The sequence below is a fragment of the Clinocottus analis genome, unplaced genomic scaffold, assembly GCF_023055335.1.
Source record: "Clinocottus analis isolate CAN_PGR_092001 unplaced genomic scaffold, fCliAna1.0.p SCAF_28, whole genome shotgun sequence".
Classification (NCBI taxonomy): domain Eukaryota; kingdom Metazoa; phylum Chordata; class Actinopteri; order Perciformes; family Cottidae; genus Clinocottus; species Clinocottus analis.
The window spans coordinates 3004693-3019066 of NW_027176020.1; the positions used below are offsets into that span (position 1 = coordinate 3004693).

At 44.4% G+C, this 14374-nt stretch overlaps 1 protein-coding gene across 3 annotated transcripts; it reads left to right on the plus strand.

The window, feature by feature from the left end:
- The first annotated feature begins 1897 nt into the window (after positions 1-1897).
- hook1 (hook microtubule-tethering protein 1) lies at positions 1898-14142 on the plus strand. 3 transcript variants are annotated; one of them, XM_068593072.1, is made up of 22 exons: positions 1898-2189; positions 3249-3334; positions 3634-3706; positions 4459-4509; positions 4689-4821; positions 5132-5199; positions 5335-5394; positions 5966-6049; positions 7382-7545; positions 7655-7795; positions 8411-8612; positions 8692-8802; positions 9231-9318; positions 9408-9474; positions 9551-9691; positions 10341-10428; positions 10555-10586; positions 10670-10752; positions 10849-10949; positions 11504-11605; positions 11697-11765; positions 12466-14142. In XM_068593072.1, the coding sequence occupies exons 1-22, from the start codon at positions 2079-2081 to the stop codon at positions 12622-12624; spliced, it is 2214 nt and encodes a 737-aa protein (XP_068449173.1). In that variant the 5' UTR covers positions 1898-2078; the 3' UTR covers positions 12625-14142. The 3 variants fall into 3 exon arrangements, with proteins under 3 accessions (XP_068449173.1, XP_068449174.1, XP_068449176.1); XM_068593073.1 differs by lacking the exons at positions 1898-2189; positions 3249-3334 and adding an exon at positions 3842-3912 and having other exon boundaries at positions 3643-3706; XM_068593075.1 differs by lacking the exons at positions 1898-2189; positions 3249-3334; positions 3634-3706; ... (3 more) ...; positions 5335-5394; positions 5966-6049 and adding an exon at positions 6148-6441.
- Positions 14143-14374: the final 232 nt, after the last annotated feature.

The window sequence follows — 14374 nt, forward strand, 5'->3', positions numbered from 1 at the left end:
ACTTCCCAGTTTGATTACTCACATTAAGCCAATTACTTTTTGTATTACAAGTTTTCTGCAATGTTACTTTTAAATGTGCAAATAAATGATCTAATGTGAACTTTTTGGTGCATTGAGGAGAAACCTGCAGACGCAGTGCGACAAAGTAGAGGAAAACCCCCCCACCTATATGTGTATTTTGGATGTTTTTGGAAGCCAAATAGCCCCAAATCTCCAAGTTGACCAGTGCATGTTCTTGCTGTCTCACTGTCTCCTCGTCGTGAGGATGCAACGACCTTCACACGGGTCTCTCTCCCTGCAGCCGGTGCAGACTGAGCCGGGTTCAGGTCGTCTAAAAATAGCAGCCATCAGTCAGTGAGGCGATAAAACAGTGTGTGTGTGTGTGTGTGTGTGTGTGTGTGTGTGTGTGTGTGTGTGTGTGCGTGTGTGCGTGTGTGTGTGTGATGTGTGACCTGAGACTGGACTTTACCCATGTGGCCTGCAGGAGCGTCATCTGTCCTGTTTTACCGCCAGTGGGTGAAGCCCTCACACACACACACACACACACACACACACACGCACATGCACACGCACACACATAGATTGTGTGACATACTCACTTACCTGTTTGTCCTAAAAAGAGATGTAAGAATAATTTGTGTGAAATTCAACCAAAGTCTATTTTAATATGTAATAAGACGTCTCTTCCTCTACAAGGTGTGTTTGTAATTTTCCATGTTGTGGCTCAGAGCCAGTGAGCCATGTGAGATGTGTTATCTCTGAGTGACTGCAGTCAATACCATTCAAATTTAAATTACACACACACACACCCTCACGTGAGATGTATAAATGGATAACGTGAGCAGGTTTATTGCATTCGTGAGAGATGATTTACATTCAGAGAAGGGTTTGCCTGCTGCTGCCGAGTTGTTACTTTACTGGTTGTCTGAGCGCAGGTTTATTACAGAAAGAAAGGCTTTAATAGAGCCTATGAAAGCAGGTTTAAGGGGATTAACATTCTATTTGTATTCAATATCCAACTCAAAGCAATACCAGCGTAACTGGCTGTGCAGGGTTATTATTTGTGTTGGCTATAAGGTGACGGTGTCCGCTTGTCCAACGGCAAACAAACTGCCAATGAGATTTCATGTTGGATGAGCAAATGCTATCAATTCAATTCATTTTTTATTATACATATGGCAGAGAAGATGAAGCCAAGCAAAGAGAATGGCTATTGAGGTCATGCTTGTATTTTTTGTACCAATTGTTCTTGAAATTGTGTCTTTGATGTTAGTATATTACATATTTAGTTTTTTGTCACGTGTTTCCTGTTTTTTGCACACATTGGTAGCCTTTCCTCACATAATTATATAGTTTTTTTTGATCAAACATCACATCAAATCTCTCTCTCTCTCTCTCTCTCTCTCTCGCTCTCTCTCTCTCTCTCTCTCTCTCTCTCTCTCTCTGCATATTATAAATGATATTATGTATGTCTAATATATACATGATATATGTAATATATACATATATATACTATATTATACATACACATTGCAGATTCAATGTGTTATTAATTCAATATTAATTATTTAAATATATATATATATATATATATATATATATATATATATATATATATATATATATATATATATATGTTCATAATCTTATTGAGCCATTTGTTTTGACAACAGATTAAAAGATATAACCTACCAACATAGTATTTATTTGTATATAAATCCAGTGAATAATACACATTATCTGTGTACCATTCCCATGTATTGTATTATGTATAAATCCATGCTACACATCCACCAATACAGATAACAAATGTTTTGATTTTGGCTAGTTTAGAGGGGCGTGTGTGAATCCCGGTTCACGCTCACTGATTGGCTCCGGCGCGGTTTCTAAAACGTCAATCTTCCCAGATCTCAACGCTGATTGGATACGACCTCCGCTCCTCCGTCTCGACGAAGAACGGAAGACGCTGCGCCATTCGCGTACATTTTACGTCGTTTTAACGGCGCAGCGGCCGCCGCGGCTCCCCCACGGTACGCGTTTGACGTGGAGAGCTCCCTCCCGGCAGCAGGTGAGGTCAAATGCAGAGCGAAAGGAGCGGAAGAGCGTTGCTGACAGGTGGAGGAAAAGAAGCTAAGAAGGGACAAATGGACGCCAACAAAACGGCGCTGTCCGAGAGCCTCGTGATATGGGTGAGTTTATTGTATTTATAGTTTACGGGAACGTGTCGCGTGACATACGGAACACGAAAAGGTTTAGCGTTACCTGTTTGAAGGTGGCGGCGGAAAAATACAAAATTAAATATTTTCACCGGTCGACAAAAATCAGGCAAACATGACCGACAAACACGTTAGCTAGTTGGTCGTCAGTTGGACGTCAACGTCGTCATTGTGCATATATTATTAGATTATAAGCAATATTTATTTTCACAGCAACGATACGACGTGTGACGACACCGGTCGGTGACGTCACGGGAGGCGCTGCAGGCTGAATGAGTGTAAAGTTACCTGCTTTTAAAAGCTGCAAAAAAAATCAGCAATATCCTTCAGTTTAGTCGATGCTCGTCGGACGTGGAGTTGTAATCCAGTCAACTGGCATATATTGTGTATTGTCGCTTTTTTTTGTTTACCTTGTGCAAGTGATTAAATGCAATAATTCGCGTTAAGTACCATAATTCAACCGGCTGCACGTGAGGCCTCTTCGTGGCTGTGTGGATCCACGCAAGGCGTGTTGGCAACGTTGGGTTAATTATAGGCTAATTACATCATCTGGCGCCTAATTCCTCTCTGGCTACATCCCAGCACGTCTGGTACCTTGTTGACAAACAGTGTGTCTCACTCTCTGATGTCATTAGAGGACAACAATGTTTTTTTAAAACAAACATTTTATATTCTGGACACAAAGTGTCAGGGGGACTTTTTCCATCCCAGTCTTGGAGATGACAATGAGCAACAACATGGATTTTGGTGCATTTTACCAGTGAAATAGTATTTATTAAACATGAAAAATGTCTCAATCTGGTAGACAAATAGCAAAAACTACAAGTGTGAAACCAGTTAGTTCATTATTCGTGTCTTTGCATCACTAATGTTGTAGATCTGAAAGTTGGGGGGAATTTTAGTTACTCTTTATTGCTGGATAGTTTCATATCTGAATATTTTTACTGGTGTTATTATTATTTCCGGTTTAATTCACTGTATTCTGCATGGACTGCTTGTCCATGTGTTGACGCCGTGTTTTGTGCCTCTCAGCTGCAGACCTTCAACACTCCTGCACCCTGCAGAACAGTGGAGGAGCTGACCACTGGAGCGGCAATATCACAGGCACTGCATCAAATGTGAGAGAACAAACACACACAGACACACACACAGGAATGCAACACACTGTAGGTTATCCAGGCATGCCAGTTTGGCTCAAATTAGAGTTCTTCTGATACCGATACCAGTATCGGAAATGCCTCCGATACTGAAGAAAATGCTGGATAATTCTGTGTACTGGTGGAAATAGTTCTTGAAAGAAAAAGCAGGTTGACAGAAATAAAAAAAAATCTGTATTATCTGGAAGAATTTGCCCTTGAACGGCACTCAATACATAGAGGAGTCCTGCTGAGATGAGCTGTTGCTCTGTGTGCTGCAGAGATCCGGCGTGGTTCTCTGACGGATGGCTCAGCCGCATCAAAACAGATGTTGACGACAACTGGAGGCTGAAGGTACGAGCGGTGCAGTCGTCCCCATCCCCTCTCTGTCCTCTCTGATTCCCCCCCCCCCACCCTTGTGTGCTAAATCCTCTTGTCTGCTTCAACCCTGCCAAACTGTCCTTGACACTGACCTCCTTCCCGCCCAAGGGGTTCTCCTCCTGGCTTAGCCCGCACTCTGACCCCGCGCTCTGACTCCTCCTCTGGTGAAATGTGTTCATGTATGTTTGTCCAAATATGTCGGCTGTATGTAACGTCATGTGGAAATGTAAACGCTTGCCATTCTCTCTCCCGCTGTGACTGTGTTTTCCCCCCTGTCGCTGTTTTTCCCTTCCATGATGCCCTCTTTAGACATTTTGACCGGCCGCAGCAGGAAAAGCTCAGGTGCATATAATAGCGTTGAGGTGCCTCAGTAGTTTGCATGCTGGGCTTACTGGGCTTCTCAATACACGAGTCAGAACAGAGGGATTGCCTCCATGCGGCTCTCAACATGGAGCCGGCAGCTAACGGTGCAAACGATGGCGGCGGTGCTGACGCGGCTAACTCTGGTCTGAATATCACATTTTGCACATTTTCTGCTAAGACTAGTCAAAATGTCTGCTGTGAAAAAGGCATATTTACACTTGTGCACACTTTAAAAGGCTTGATTTTTGTCATGGCATGATCGTGAATCTCTGTCGTGAGTTTGTCCTCTCGGTGCCCGCCTTTGACTATAAACTGAGACGATAACATTTCATAATCGTGTGTGTGTGTGTGTGTGATTTAAGATGAACAACCTGAAGAAGATCCTTCAGATGGTGGTTGACTATTACATTGAGGTAGGTGGCGGTGATGGGTCCAAACAATCAAGCGGTACACAAAACATCCACAATTTATCATATCCACATTTCTTATCACATTTAACTCATCAATCAGTCGCAGTTCGACTCTTCTTCCACAGATGTTTACATCCTGAACTGCTTGAATAACTCGCTGTCGTCCGTCTCCGTTCCATCAGGTCTTGGCCCAGGAAATGTCCGACTTCCCCTTGCCCGATCTGGCCGTGGTGGCGGAGCACTCGGACCCCGTGGAGCTGGGCAGGCTGCTGCAGCTCGTGCTGGGCTGTGCGGTCAGATGTGAGCGTAAACAAGGTGTGTGTGTGGATGCATCTGTGTCGCATACCCAGAGGGAATCTGTGCCGTACAGCGTGGACAGGAAAAGGAACCGTTCCAATAAAAAAAAAAAAAAATCCTATTGGGTTCAGGCCCCCGAGAGTACGAACAATGTTTGGTTCTTGCCCTGCCAAGCCTCTGACAAAGGAAGAGCGCGTCAGCCGGCCCGGCTGGGAAATCAATGACTGCAGTGTTGCATTTGGAAGTGGGACACCAAAAAAAAAAGATAAACCATGCAATCAATGTGTGTGTAGTTGATTATTCTCTCTCTCGCTCGCTGTATTGACAGAATACATTCAGGTCATCATGACCTTGGAGGAGTCTGTGCAGCATGTCGTGATGACAGCCATCCAGGAGGTCAGTCCATCCCAATATCAAACGTCTCCCTCGCATCACAGATGTAACTTTTAAAGTGACTGTTTGTGAGGGGTTGCAGCTGTTCTCACGAGTCCGTTTGAGCCATTAAACCCAGCGACATGTTTCCCTCCTCAGCTCATGAGTAAAGAGATCATGGCCCCGTTTGGAGAACTGTCGGGGGATTTGGAGCTGCAGGTGAGTTTCATAATGATTCGTGCTTTGTTTGCTTTCCGCTGTGGAGTTAGAAAATCCACAAAATAGTTCTTTTAATATATTTTTGTATTTGCAGTTAATGTCTAACGTGTGTGTTTGTGTAGTAACAGTCTCAGTATAAATAATGAATACAATTTGACTGATATTTTAAGTACGATATGATTTGGTGATATTAGATGGAATCCTACATTTCGTATCGTTTTATTTTTTCTCTCTGAAAAATATGTTATGGTGTGATTTTTGCAGCAATCTGTACCCAACAAATCTGTAGAATAAATGTATTAAATGTGTAGAATATAATGTGTTGGCTGGCAGTATTGAATTTTAAAATGGTATTTTTACACTGTTCGTGGTTCTAGATCAATACAGAGACCTGAGAGCAGTCAAACAGCTGTTTCTATGCTGCTGATTTGGACCGAGAATCATGCAATGTGATCAGCCTCCCTGTGGCTTCATCCCGGCGCTCTGCTGGGTGTTGGAAAGCCTTTTTGAGACTTCTTCCACTTGCTCTACGTCGTGTTTTGTTCACTCTGCTTCTCCCTCGTGTGTGCAGCTGAAAAAAGCCCTCGAGGAACTCACCGCACTCCTCGCAGAGAAGGAAGCGTTGGCCCAGCGCTGCCAAGAGCTGGACATGCAGGTGACCACAGGACAGCTCACAGCGGTGTTTAATGCGATTCATTCACAGCTGTGTAGCCTCTCAGTGCTTTCTGTCTGTGCACACACATGCACACACATGCACACACATGCACACACATGCCCCGCTAACAGTACAAACAGGAGTCGATGTGACTCGCCGTAATGCTCGGCTCCATTGTCTGGAGCCGCTGTGGCAGAAGGACTGTGGGCTTAGAGAGTCCGGGGCTCTGCCGGGTCTTCGCCGTGGCAGCCAGGCCCACCATCATCATCCTCCTCTGCCACGGCTCCGCGGGGCCTTCGCTCGGCGCCGCTCGGCACCTGTTCGCGCCGGGACTCTCGACACATCGGTTCGCGCTGCCGCCGGTCCCGCTCGTCTCCGGCGGCCGCGGCGAGGTGAGTCCGTCCGCCGCGGAGGAAGAAGAACTAAACCCGCCTAAACCAGCCGCTCGGACGCGGACGCTAACTCCGCTAACTCCGCTAACAGACGGCTCCGTCGGGATTCTGCCCCTTGACGAGTCATGCAGTGTGTGTGTGTGTGTGTGTCTGTGTGTGTGTGTGTGTGTCATAACAACCTGAGGGATAATTCAGTGTTATATTTCATTAATTTTAACTGTCATTATTGTGATAATGATGACTACATCTTGTTATATTTTAACAAAACTATCTATGAGTTACGGAAGTTTCTTTACTTTCCTTGTGTGACACGTTTTGTCCATTATTTATACTATTTATGTTAATATTATCATGTCATTTTGCATGCATGTGATACCGTTTTGAACAGTGTCCTAGTAAAACGTATAGTTTCTGATCCAAGAGGATGCTTTGGGAGTGATGGGAGCGATGGGGAAGTCCACCGAACTAACCGTGCATTAACATGTTTGCTTAAAGTGCACGGTGTCTGTGCGCCGCTTCCAGCATGGATTAACTGAACTGTTTGCTTTAACAGCTGGGAGAGGAAGAGCGTCATCTGCGACGTGTCCTTTTTGATGCTCTGATGTGACCGCCGTCGCTGCTTTGCATGGAAATAATACTCCAAAGGGAGATTTGACGTCACAGATTCTTGACACAAATATATATATCTCACCTTGAAGGGATAGTTCAGATTATCTGAAGTGGGATTGTTTCAGGTACTTATCTATAGTCGGTGTATTCACATTATAAATAACTTCATTCATGAGCCAGAGATTGATTTAAACATAAAGCCACAGCAGTCTATTAACCGCCATCTCCTGTAGTCTGTGGATAAGTGCCTCTACAACCACGATACCTTTTTTAACTTTGTTAGAATATTGTCCTTTTGTAAGTGTCTCTGAACCGTCCTGCACCTGGACAGGTGGCGGTCCTGCAAGAGGAGCGCAACAGCCTGTTGGCCGAGAACGACGTCCTGACCGACCGGGCCAATCAGCTGGACACGTTCGACGACCCGAGCACGCCGTCGGGGAAAAAGCACAGCCAGCTGCAGCAGCAGCTGGAGGCGGTGCAGGAGGAGAACTTCAGGTCGGGGCGCCGGCCTTTCGGCTCGCATCTACCGCGGCGACCTTCACCGCGGTCGACCTTTCAGATCTGAAGGAGTGCGTTTTGCGTCTTTATTTATTCATTTTTTTAGGCTGGAGGCCGCGAAGGACGACTACCGGATCCACTGCGAGGAGCTGGAGAAGCAGCTGATCGAGGTTCAGCACCGCAATGACGAGCTCACCGGCCTGGCAGAAGAGTCTCGGGCCCTCAAGGACGAACTGGACGTCCTGAGGTTTGTGTCCGTGTGTGTGCAAAAATCCTCCCGCGCCCATTTTAAGTCCCAGCATGCCCCATTCAGACAATCTTTTGGCATAAAATACATAATTTTCCATTTTTTAACCGAACGACAGTTTTTTTGACTGAAACTCCTTCCTAACAGGCAAAGACTTTGTTTTATTGTGATTTTTGTTGCAGATTCTGATTCTTTAGGTCCTAATCTTTCCATAAAGGTGTCTTATTGACGCTCCAAGAGGCTTTTTTGGGGAATCTGGCTCATATCATGCTGGATGTTCATAGTTACCATCAGAATATGTTTTTAAAAGTGATATTTCTTTTGCAGAGATACATTTTTTTCTCAAAAGACTTGCTGAACAAATACATACAATAAACACAAATACAGGGGAAACACAGCGCATGATTTCACAAACTAGCTGATGTCTTGTTGAGATAAATATTTCTCTCTTTGGGCCTTGAGAGAGGAGGTTGACCTCTCGAGTGCATCCAGAAAGAAGCAGAAAAAAACAATAAACACACAATGTAATGTTTCAAAATATAATACACTAGCGATGAGCCCCTGAAGTAGAAGATTCTTCTTCCTGAAGCATATCTTTTTTTTCATTTGCTGCAGGAACTGCTCGGATCGGGTGGTGATGCTGGAGGCCTCGGTGGATACGTACAAACGAAAACTGGAGAACCTCGGCGATCTGAAGCGGCAGATGAAGCTGCTGGAGGAGAACAACATGACCTACATGCACAACACGGTCAGCTTGGAGGAAGAACTGCGCAAGGCCAACGCGGCCCGCGCACAGCTGGAGACCTACAAGAGACAGGTGGGTCCGGGAGGGAGAGGTCCACGTCTTCACGGCTCTCACGCGGGACGGGTTTCATTTCAGTTTGCTCGCCCTTCAGGTCCAGGAGCTGCACAGGAAGCTGACGGAGGAGTCGCGGCGAGCGGACAACCTGGCCTACGAGATGAAGAAGTTGGAGGAGAAGCACGAAACTGTGATGAAGGAGAAGGAGGTGAGGCCGCTTTGGAAATGTGTCGGGAAGAATCGGCAGAAGGATTAGTGTTTTTTTTTTACCTGAAAGTAGACCTAAAGTAGATCTTCACACGTCTCAAAATGTAATTACTGTACAGAAAAATACACTCATAGTCTTCTGCTACAACAACTTGGATGAATCGTCTGTCAATCAAACTTTTACCGAAGCGAGTCGAGAGAAGAGCAAAGACGTCTTTTAAACCCAGAGAAGTTATTTTCTCTTCTTTCAATTGATGCTATTGCATCCTCTATTCCATCCTTCATGCCTTTTTCTGTTATTTTGAACAAACAGTTGCCTCGCCTAAGCCACGCCCACAGCTCCCGGTGTTTTTAATCGTATTTAAATGTCTTTTTCCAAGCGCTTTGAATTGCCTTGTTGCTGAAGTAAACTCTCCTTGCCTCCATTAGAGGACGATGATCGAGAGAGACTCTCTGAAGGAGACCAATGAGGAGCTGCGATGCACTCAGGCTCAACAGCTCCAGCTCTCCCAGACAGGTGTGTGTGTGTGTGTGTGTGTCAGGATGTTCGTATCAGACACTTTTTTTAATCTCACTTTGCTTTTCTAAAAACTTTTCTCCCCGTAGGAATTCTTCCTTCCAGCAGCCCCAGCCATGAAAACCTGGCAGCTGAATTAATACCCATTGAGTACAGGTAACAGACACTGATTCTGTCGTGTGTGTGTGTGTGAGTGTGTGTTAACACTGACCTCGTACGCGTGGTCGTTCAGAGAACAGTTCATCCGGCTGCAGCACGAGAACAAGATGCTGAGGCTGCAGCAGGAGGAGAGCGAGAGGGAGAAGATCGCCGACCTGCAGAGCCAGCTGGAGGAGGCGCACAAGACGCGCAGCGAGCTGGACACGGAGAACAGGTGCACGCACACACGCTTTCACCAACATGAGCTCGTGCACGCAGGTTTATTTATTCACGGAAACCTGCTACAAAATAAGCAACGGGCTCTTTGTACAGAATGCTTTTCTTTTCTCTTTTTCCTGGTGTGTCACGAACGCACCGGAAACAAATAACTGTTAGTAAAGAGGGAAAATGTTACGTCGGTAACTTTATTCAGTCTCTCTTTCAAACTTTCAGACAAATGTTTTGTGTCGTACTCCTCTGACAGATGGGCTTGGACTTTAACCGATGATTTTTAAATGTGTTTTATGCCTCAGAAAAACTAACTTCATGACAAAAACAACATAAGAACTTGTTCCTCTTCAGGGCGAGTGCTAAACCGTTTCTTAAACAGTCCGAATTGACCGTTAAAAACTTAATTTTAGCCCTCCAACTTCCGGTTTAACGATATTTCTCGCCTTTTTCGCTTTCAAAATAAAAGCACGAAAACAGGAAACCAAATACATTTTTCTCACGACGGACAAAAACATGCAACAAAAAACAACAACATTGATTGGCAAACAGTTTCTAACTCTAACACACACTAAGTTACTTACAGATAGTTTTTTATTGAGTTTCTATCCAGATTGAAAGTTGTGTGTTTCAGCGACACTTTTGTTGCCGTGCAGGTTGAGTCGGGAGCGGCTCGGTGAGCTGCAGCAGCAGGTGGAGGACCTCCAGAGGGCGCTGCAGAGTCAGGCCACCAAACCCGACGACGTGAGTGTGCCGGGAGCGAGTTTACCTTTTTTATTGAGCACATTCGTGCATGCTTTCAGAAAGAAATACTATAATTAATCAATGTGATAAAATCAAAGCGTGACGTTATTTCTCTTTTTTTTTCAGTCGAACCTGAAGAGGAAACTGGATGCGCACATGTGAGTGTGAACGTCTGAAAGATGAGATGTTAAATGAGTGCACGTGTCCTCCAGTAGAGGGCGCTAAAGCGATGTCTCCTCAGGGTCCAGCTGAACGAGGCTCAGGACGAGATCATGAAGAAGAAAGAGCTGCTGGAGGACCTCCAGCCCGACAACACTCAAACCTGTAAGAATCAAAGCGCCGTCCTCTTCCTCGGGGAGTTTCCTCTCGCGTCGTTATCACAATGTAGTGAAACCCCTTCGCTTGTTCACCGCCTCTCAGCCCTGAAGCTGGACGAGCTGAACGCGGCTCTGAAGAAGAAGGACGACGACATGCGGGCCATGGAGGAGCGGTACAAAATGTACCTGGAGAAAGCTCGCAATGTGAGTGAAAAGATGGATATGTACTCTTTAAAAACACACAAGGTTGAGTCCTGAGGTTTATCTGACTCCAGAAGGGTCCTTTAGTTTTAATGAGATGAACAGAGGCACAAGAAAATGTACTGTAGGAGGTTTAAAACTAAATCTAAACCAATGTGTGTCGTCTTCATTTTCTCTTAACCAGTAACACATAGACTGATATTTGCACATCTGAAAATCATAAATAGCCCCTTAAAATAGCTCTAATTTTGCAGAGATTCACCCTTTTTAGTTTAGGGATGACATTTTTAAAGGAAAATGCCTTAAAATAGGTTGTTTTTCTAAAAGTTTTAAAGATGATGTCATTGTTTAACTTTTACCTGATAGATAACGGGATATTTTCTTTAATTATAATCTTTTCATTTTATTGTTTAGCTTATGGAGAAGGGAAGGGATCATATAAGTGTATACTTCACCCCACTCCTTTATGCACATGTTGTTCATTTACATGTTAACTATTCATTTTAATTCAATGAATGAATACCATGAATGCATTTAAATAAAAAGTGTGCTTGTAGGTGATCCGAGCGCTGGATCCTAAACTGAACCCGGCCACGGCTGAGATCCAGGCTCTGAGGAACCACTTGGCGGATCGGGACAAGCAGATCCTGAACCTGGAGGTGAGTCCGCTTCTTTTTCTTTTTCTTTAAAGGATTTGTTTGATTGTTTCGTTCAAACCTGACTGTCGTTTGCTTGGTTTTGCCTCCGCAGCGTCAATGTGAGCAGAACAAACTGAGGGAGTACGAGGAGAAGCTGGTCGTCACCGCGTGGTACAACAAGGTAAAAAACAATTACACTTATCTGCTTTTATTTATGACTTTGTGGGAAACTTCATGTGCACAAAACCACAACACAACAATCTCTTAACTTCTAAATGACACATGCAAATGAAGCGGAGGGAAAGCTTTGTATTGCTCGTGACTAGTGTGTATGTCCTGAGGGAAGAGTTTGTGACGTCTTTGTTTAGTTTTTACTGATCGTATATATTTCGTGGTCAAAGTAACGTCTGTAAAACGGAAGATAAACGTCTCAATTCCGATAAATTCTTCTTCTTAAGTTATTTTTGCTGCTTCCTCTTCCTCCCTGCAGTATTAGCAACTTTTTTTATTATTGAAGAGCAGCCAATAATGACCGATACATTCTTCACATTTCAATGCTTTTATTGTGAAGCAGCAAAATGAGTAAATGTTGTGTTTTCATCGGCGAACTTAACAACCTACAAGTACGTTTTAATAAATAGTTCCTAAACCTCCACTAGACGGGTTCAGTCTGAGCGTACAGACGTGACAGTAAATGCATCTGTGCATGATCGGATTTAAACCTCCTTCACAATAAAGCTCGGCTGTCTTTGGTCCCTCGTATTCCTACTAAAAGAACCACAAGAACAGATTCAATCAAAGCCTTTCATGCTGAATCAAAGACATCACTCCTCCGTTATAAAGTGTCTGCCTCCTCCGATTGTGTCCGTCTTCGTCCTCAGAGTCTGAACTTCCAGAAGCTGGCCATCGAGTCTCGCCTCGGCGGCTGCACCTCCTCCGTGCTGTCGCCCGGCCAGTCCTTCCTGTCGCAGCAGCGGCAGGTCTCCAACGCCCCGCGCCGGGCGCTGTCCATCAGCGTGCCGGCCGCCACCTCCAAGTAAAACCACCGACGAAGGTCTAAAAACCTTTTTTATATCCACTCCCGCACTCCCTCTCACCAGTGAGCACTACAAGTGACCTTAAACGCATCTGCTCTGGGAGGTGGAGGCACCGATCAACGAGCACCCGCCTGATCGAACACGACCTGAGGCCGCAGCGTACTGTCCCACAATGCACTGCTCCAGGCCGACCACTCGCGGACCTTCTGCCTCGTGCGTTTGCGTCGCAGCTGAATACTTTTTAACGAATACAAATACGGCCTTCGCTCTCTTTTAACCTTAATGATGTAAAACAGGAATGAGAGAAATGTCAATGAATGCTTAACTATTTTACTCCGAATTGGATCCCGTAAATAAAATACATAAGAATGTGATTGTTTCCTGGAGAACTAAACCATCGTGATACGCAGTTAAGGGAGCGCTAATGAGTCTTTAAGGAAATATATATGAACATATATATATATTCATATATATATGAATATATAGGAACGAGCGCATCATGTAAAGCTTGAACGCGATTGTTTGTATATGAATTACTCGCCCTGTGGTACTTTAAACTCTCTAATACTAACTTTTTTTTGTCGTGCCTACACGAAGGTGAACACAGAATCAAAAGAACTGAAAGTAAATAACAACTACTAAACTGTATCGAAAAGGGAATTCATGAACTCTCGCACAACTTGCGCCGTACAATCCGAGTCTCTTTTAACAAGTTGTGCGCTCTACTTTTTCCCGAACGTGTGCGTCTTCAACTGAAACCTCACAGCTTAAAGCACTCGCTCGCTTTCTTGAGTGAAGATCGACGCGTTTCCATGTAGTTTTGCTCTTTTTTGATTAGAGGAAAACAAGTGATTGATGTGCGAATGATCCTTTTTTTCTTGAGGAAGAAGCGTTTCCCTTTTGAAGTGATCGACTTCTGGGACGTCCACGCCGAGCGGTTTCTTCATTCCTTAAGCGGTGATTCGAGGCTTGAATCTCTTTCTTCAGTGAGGGAAATCAAGTCCGCGAAGCTGTGACCTCTAAAAGGCGAGATTTCAACACCAGCTTCTGACGGCGCCCGCTAACGTCAGCGCTCTGATCCGTGTCGTATCTAATCGTGAATGTTTTTCAGGCTCGATTCGGCAGAAGCAGGGTGTTGTGGGTAATCGGCTGTCGAACCTTCTGCACGAGGGTCGATTGCCTCGTTGCTCTGAATGTTTGCAATAACGCTGAAGAGGAAGTCTGTTGTTTTTTTTTCCCACGTGTGATGTTTAGATTGTGTGTCGAGGCGCTTTTTGTTTTCTTTTTGCAGCGGACGAGTCTCTAGATGACGATTTTTAAAACATGAATTTGTGTGAACGTGAGTGCGATGGAGACGTAGCAGAGCACAGAAAACACCGTGTGTAGTGTTCTATGTTTGTGTGTAAATGAGGAGGGGGAAAAAAGATCATGACATTGTGAATTTTTCAGGAATTTACAGAGTTTGACATTTAACGCCTTTTGGGGTTTTCTTGTGAATAAATAAAAATAAAAAAGGTTTTTTTCTAAGCTTGTGTTTTACATTCAGTAGCATCCATCTCTGTTTATAGATTAACACACAACAACAAAAAGCTGAAATAATTGAATTTCAACACAAACAGGTGTTTATTATTAATTATTCCTAAATGCTTTCACATGATAATAAAGCAGACGATTAGCAAATTAACTATTACGTTAACCACTTATCGTGGATACGGACATACTTTTTCCATGATGCCAGAATAAACAGCAGGTT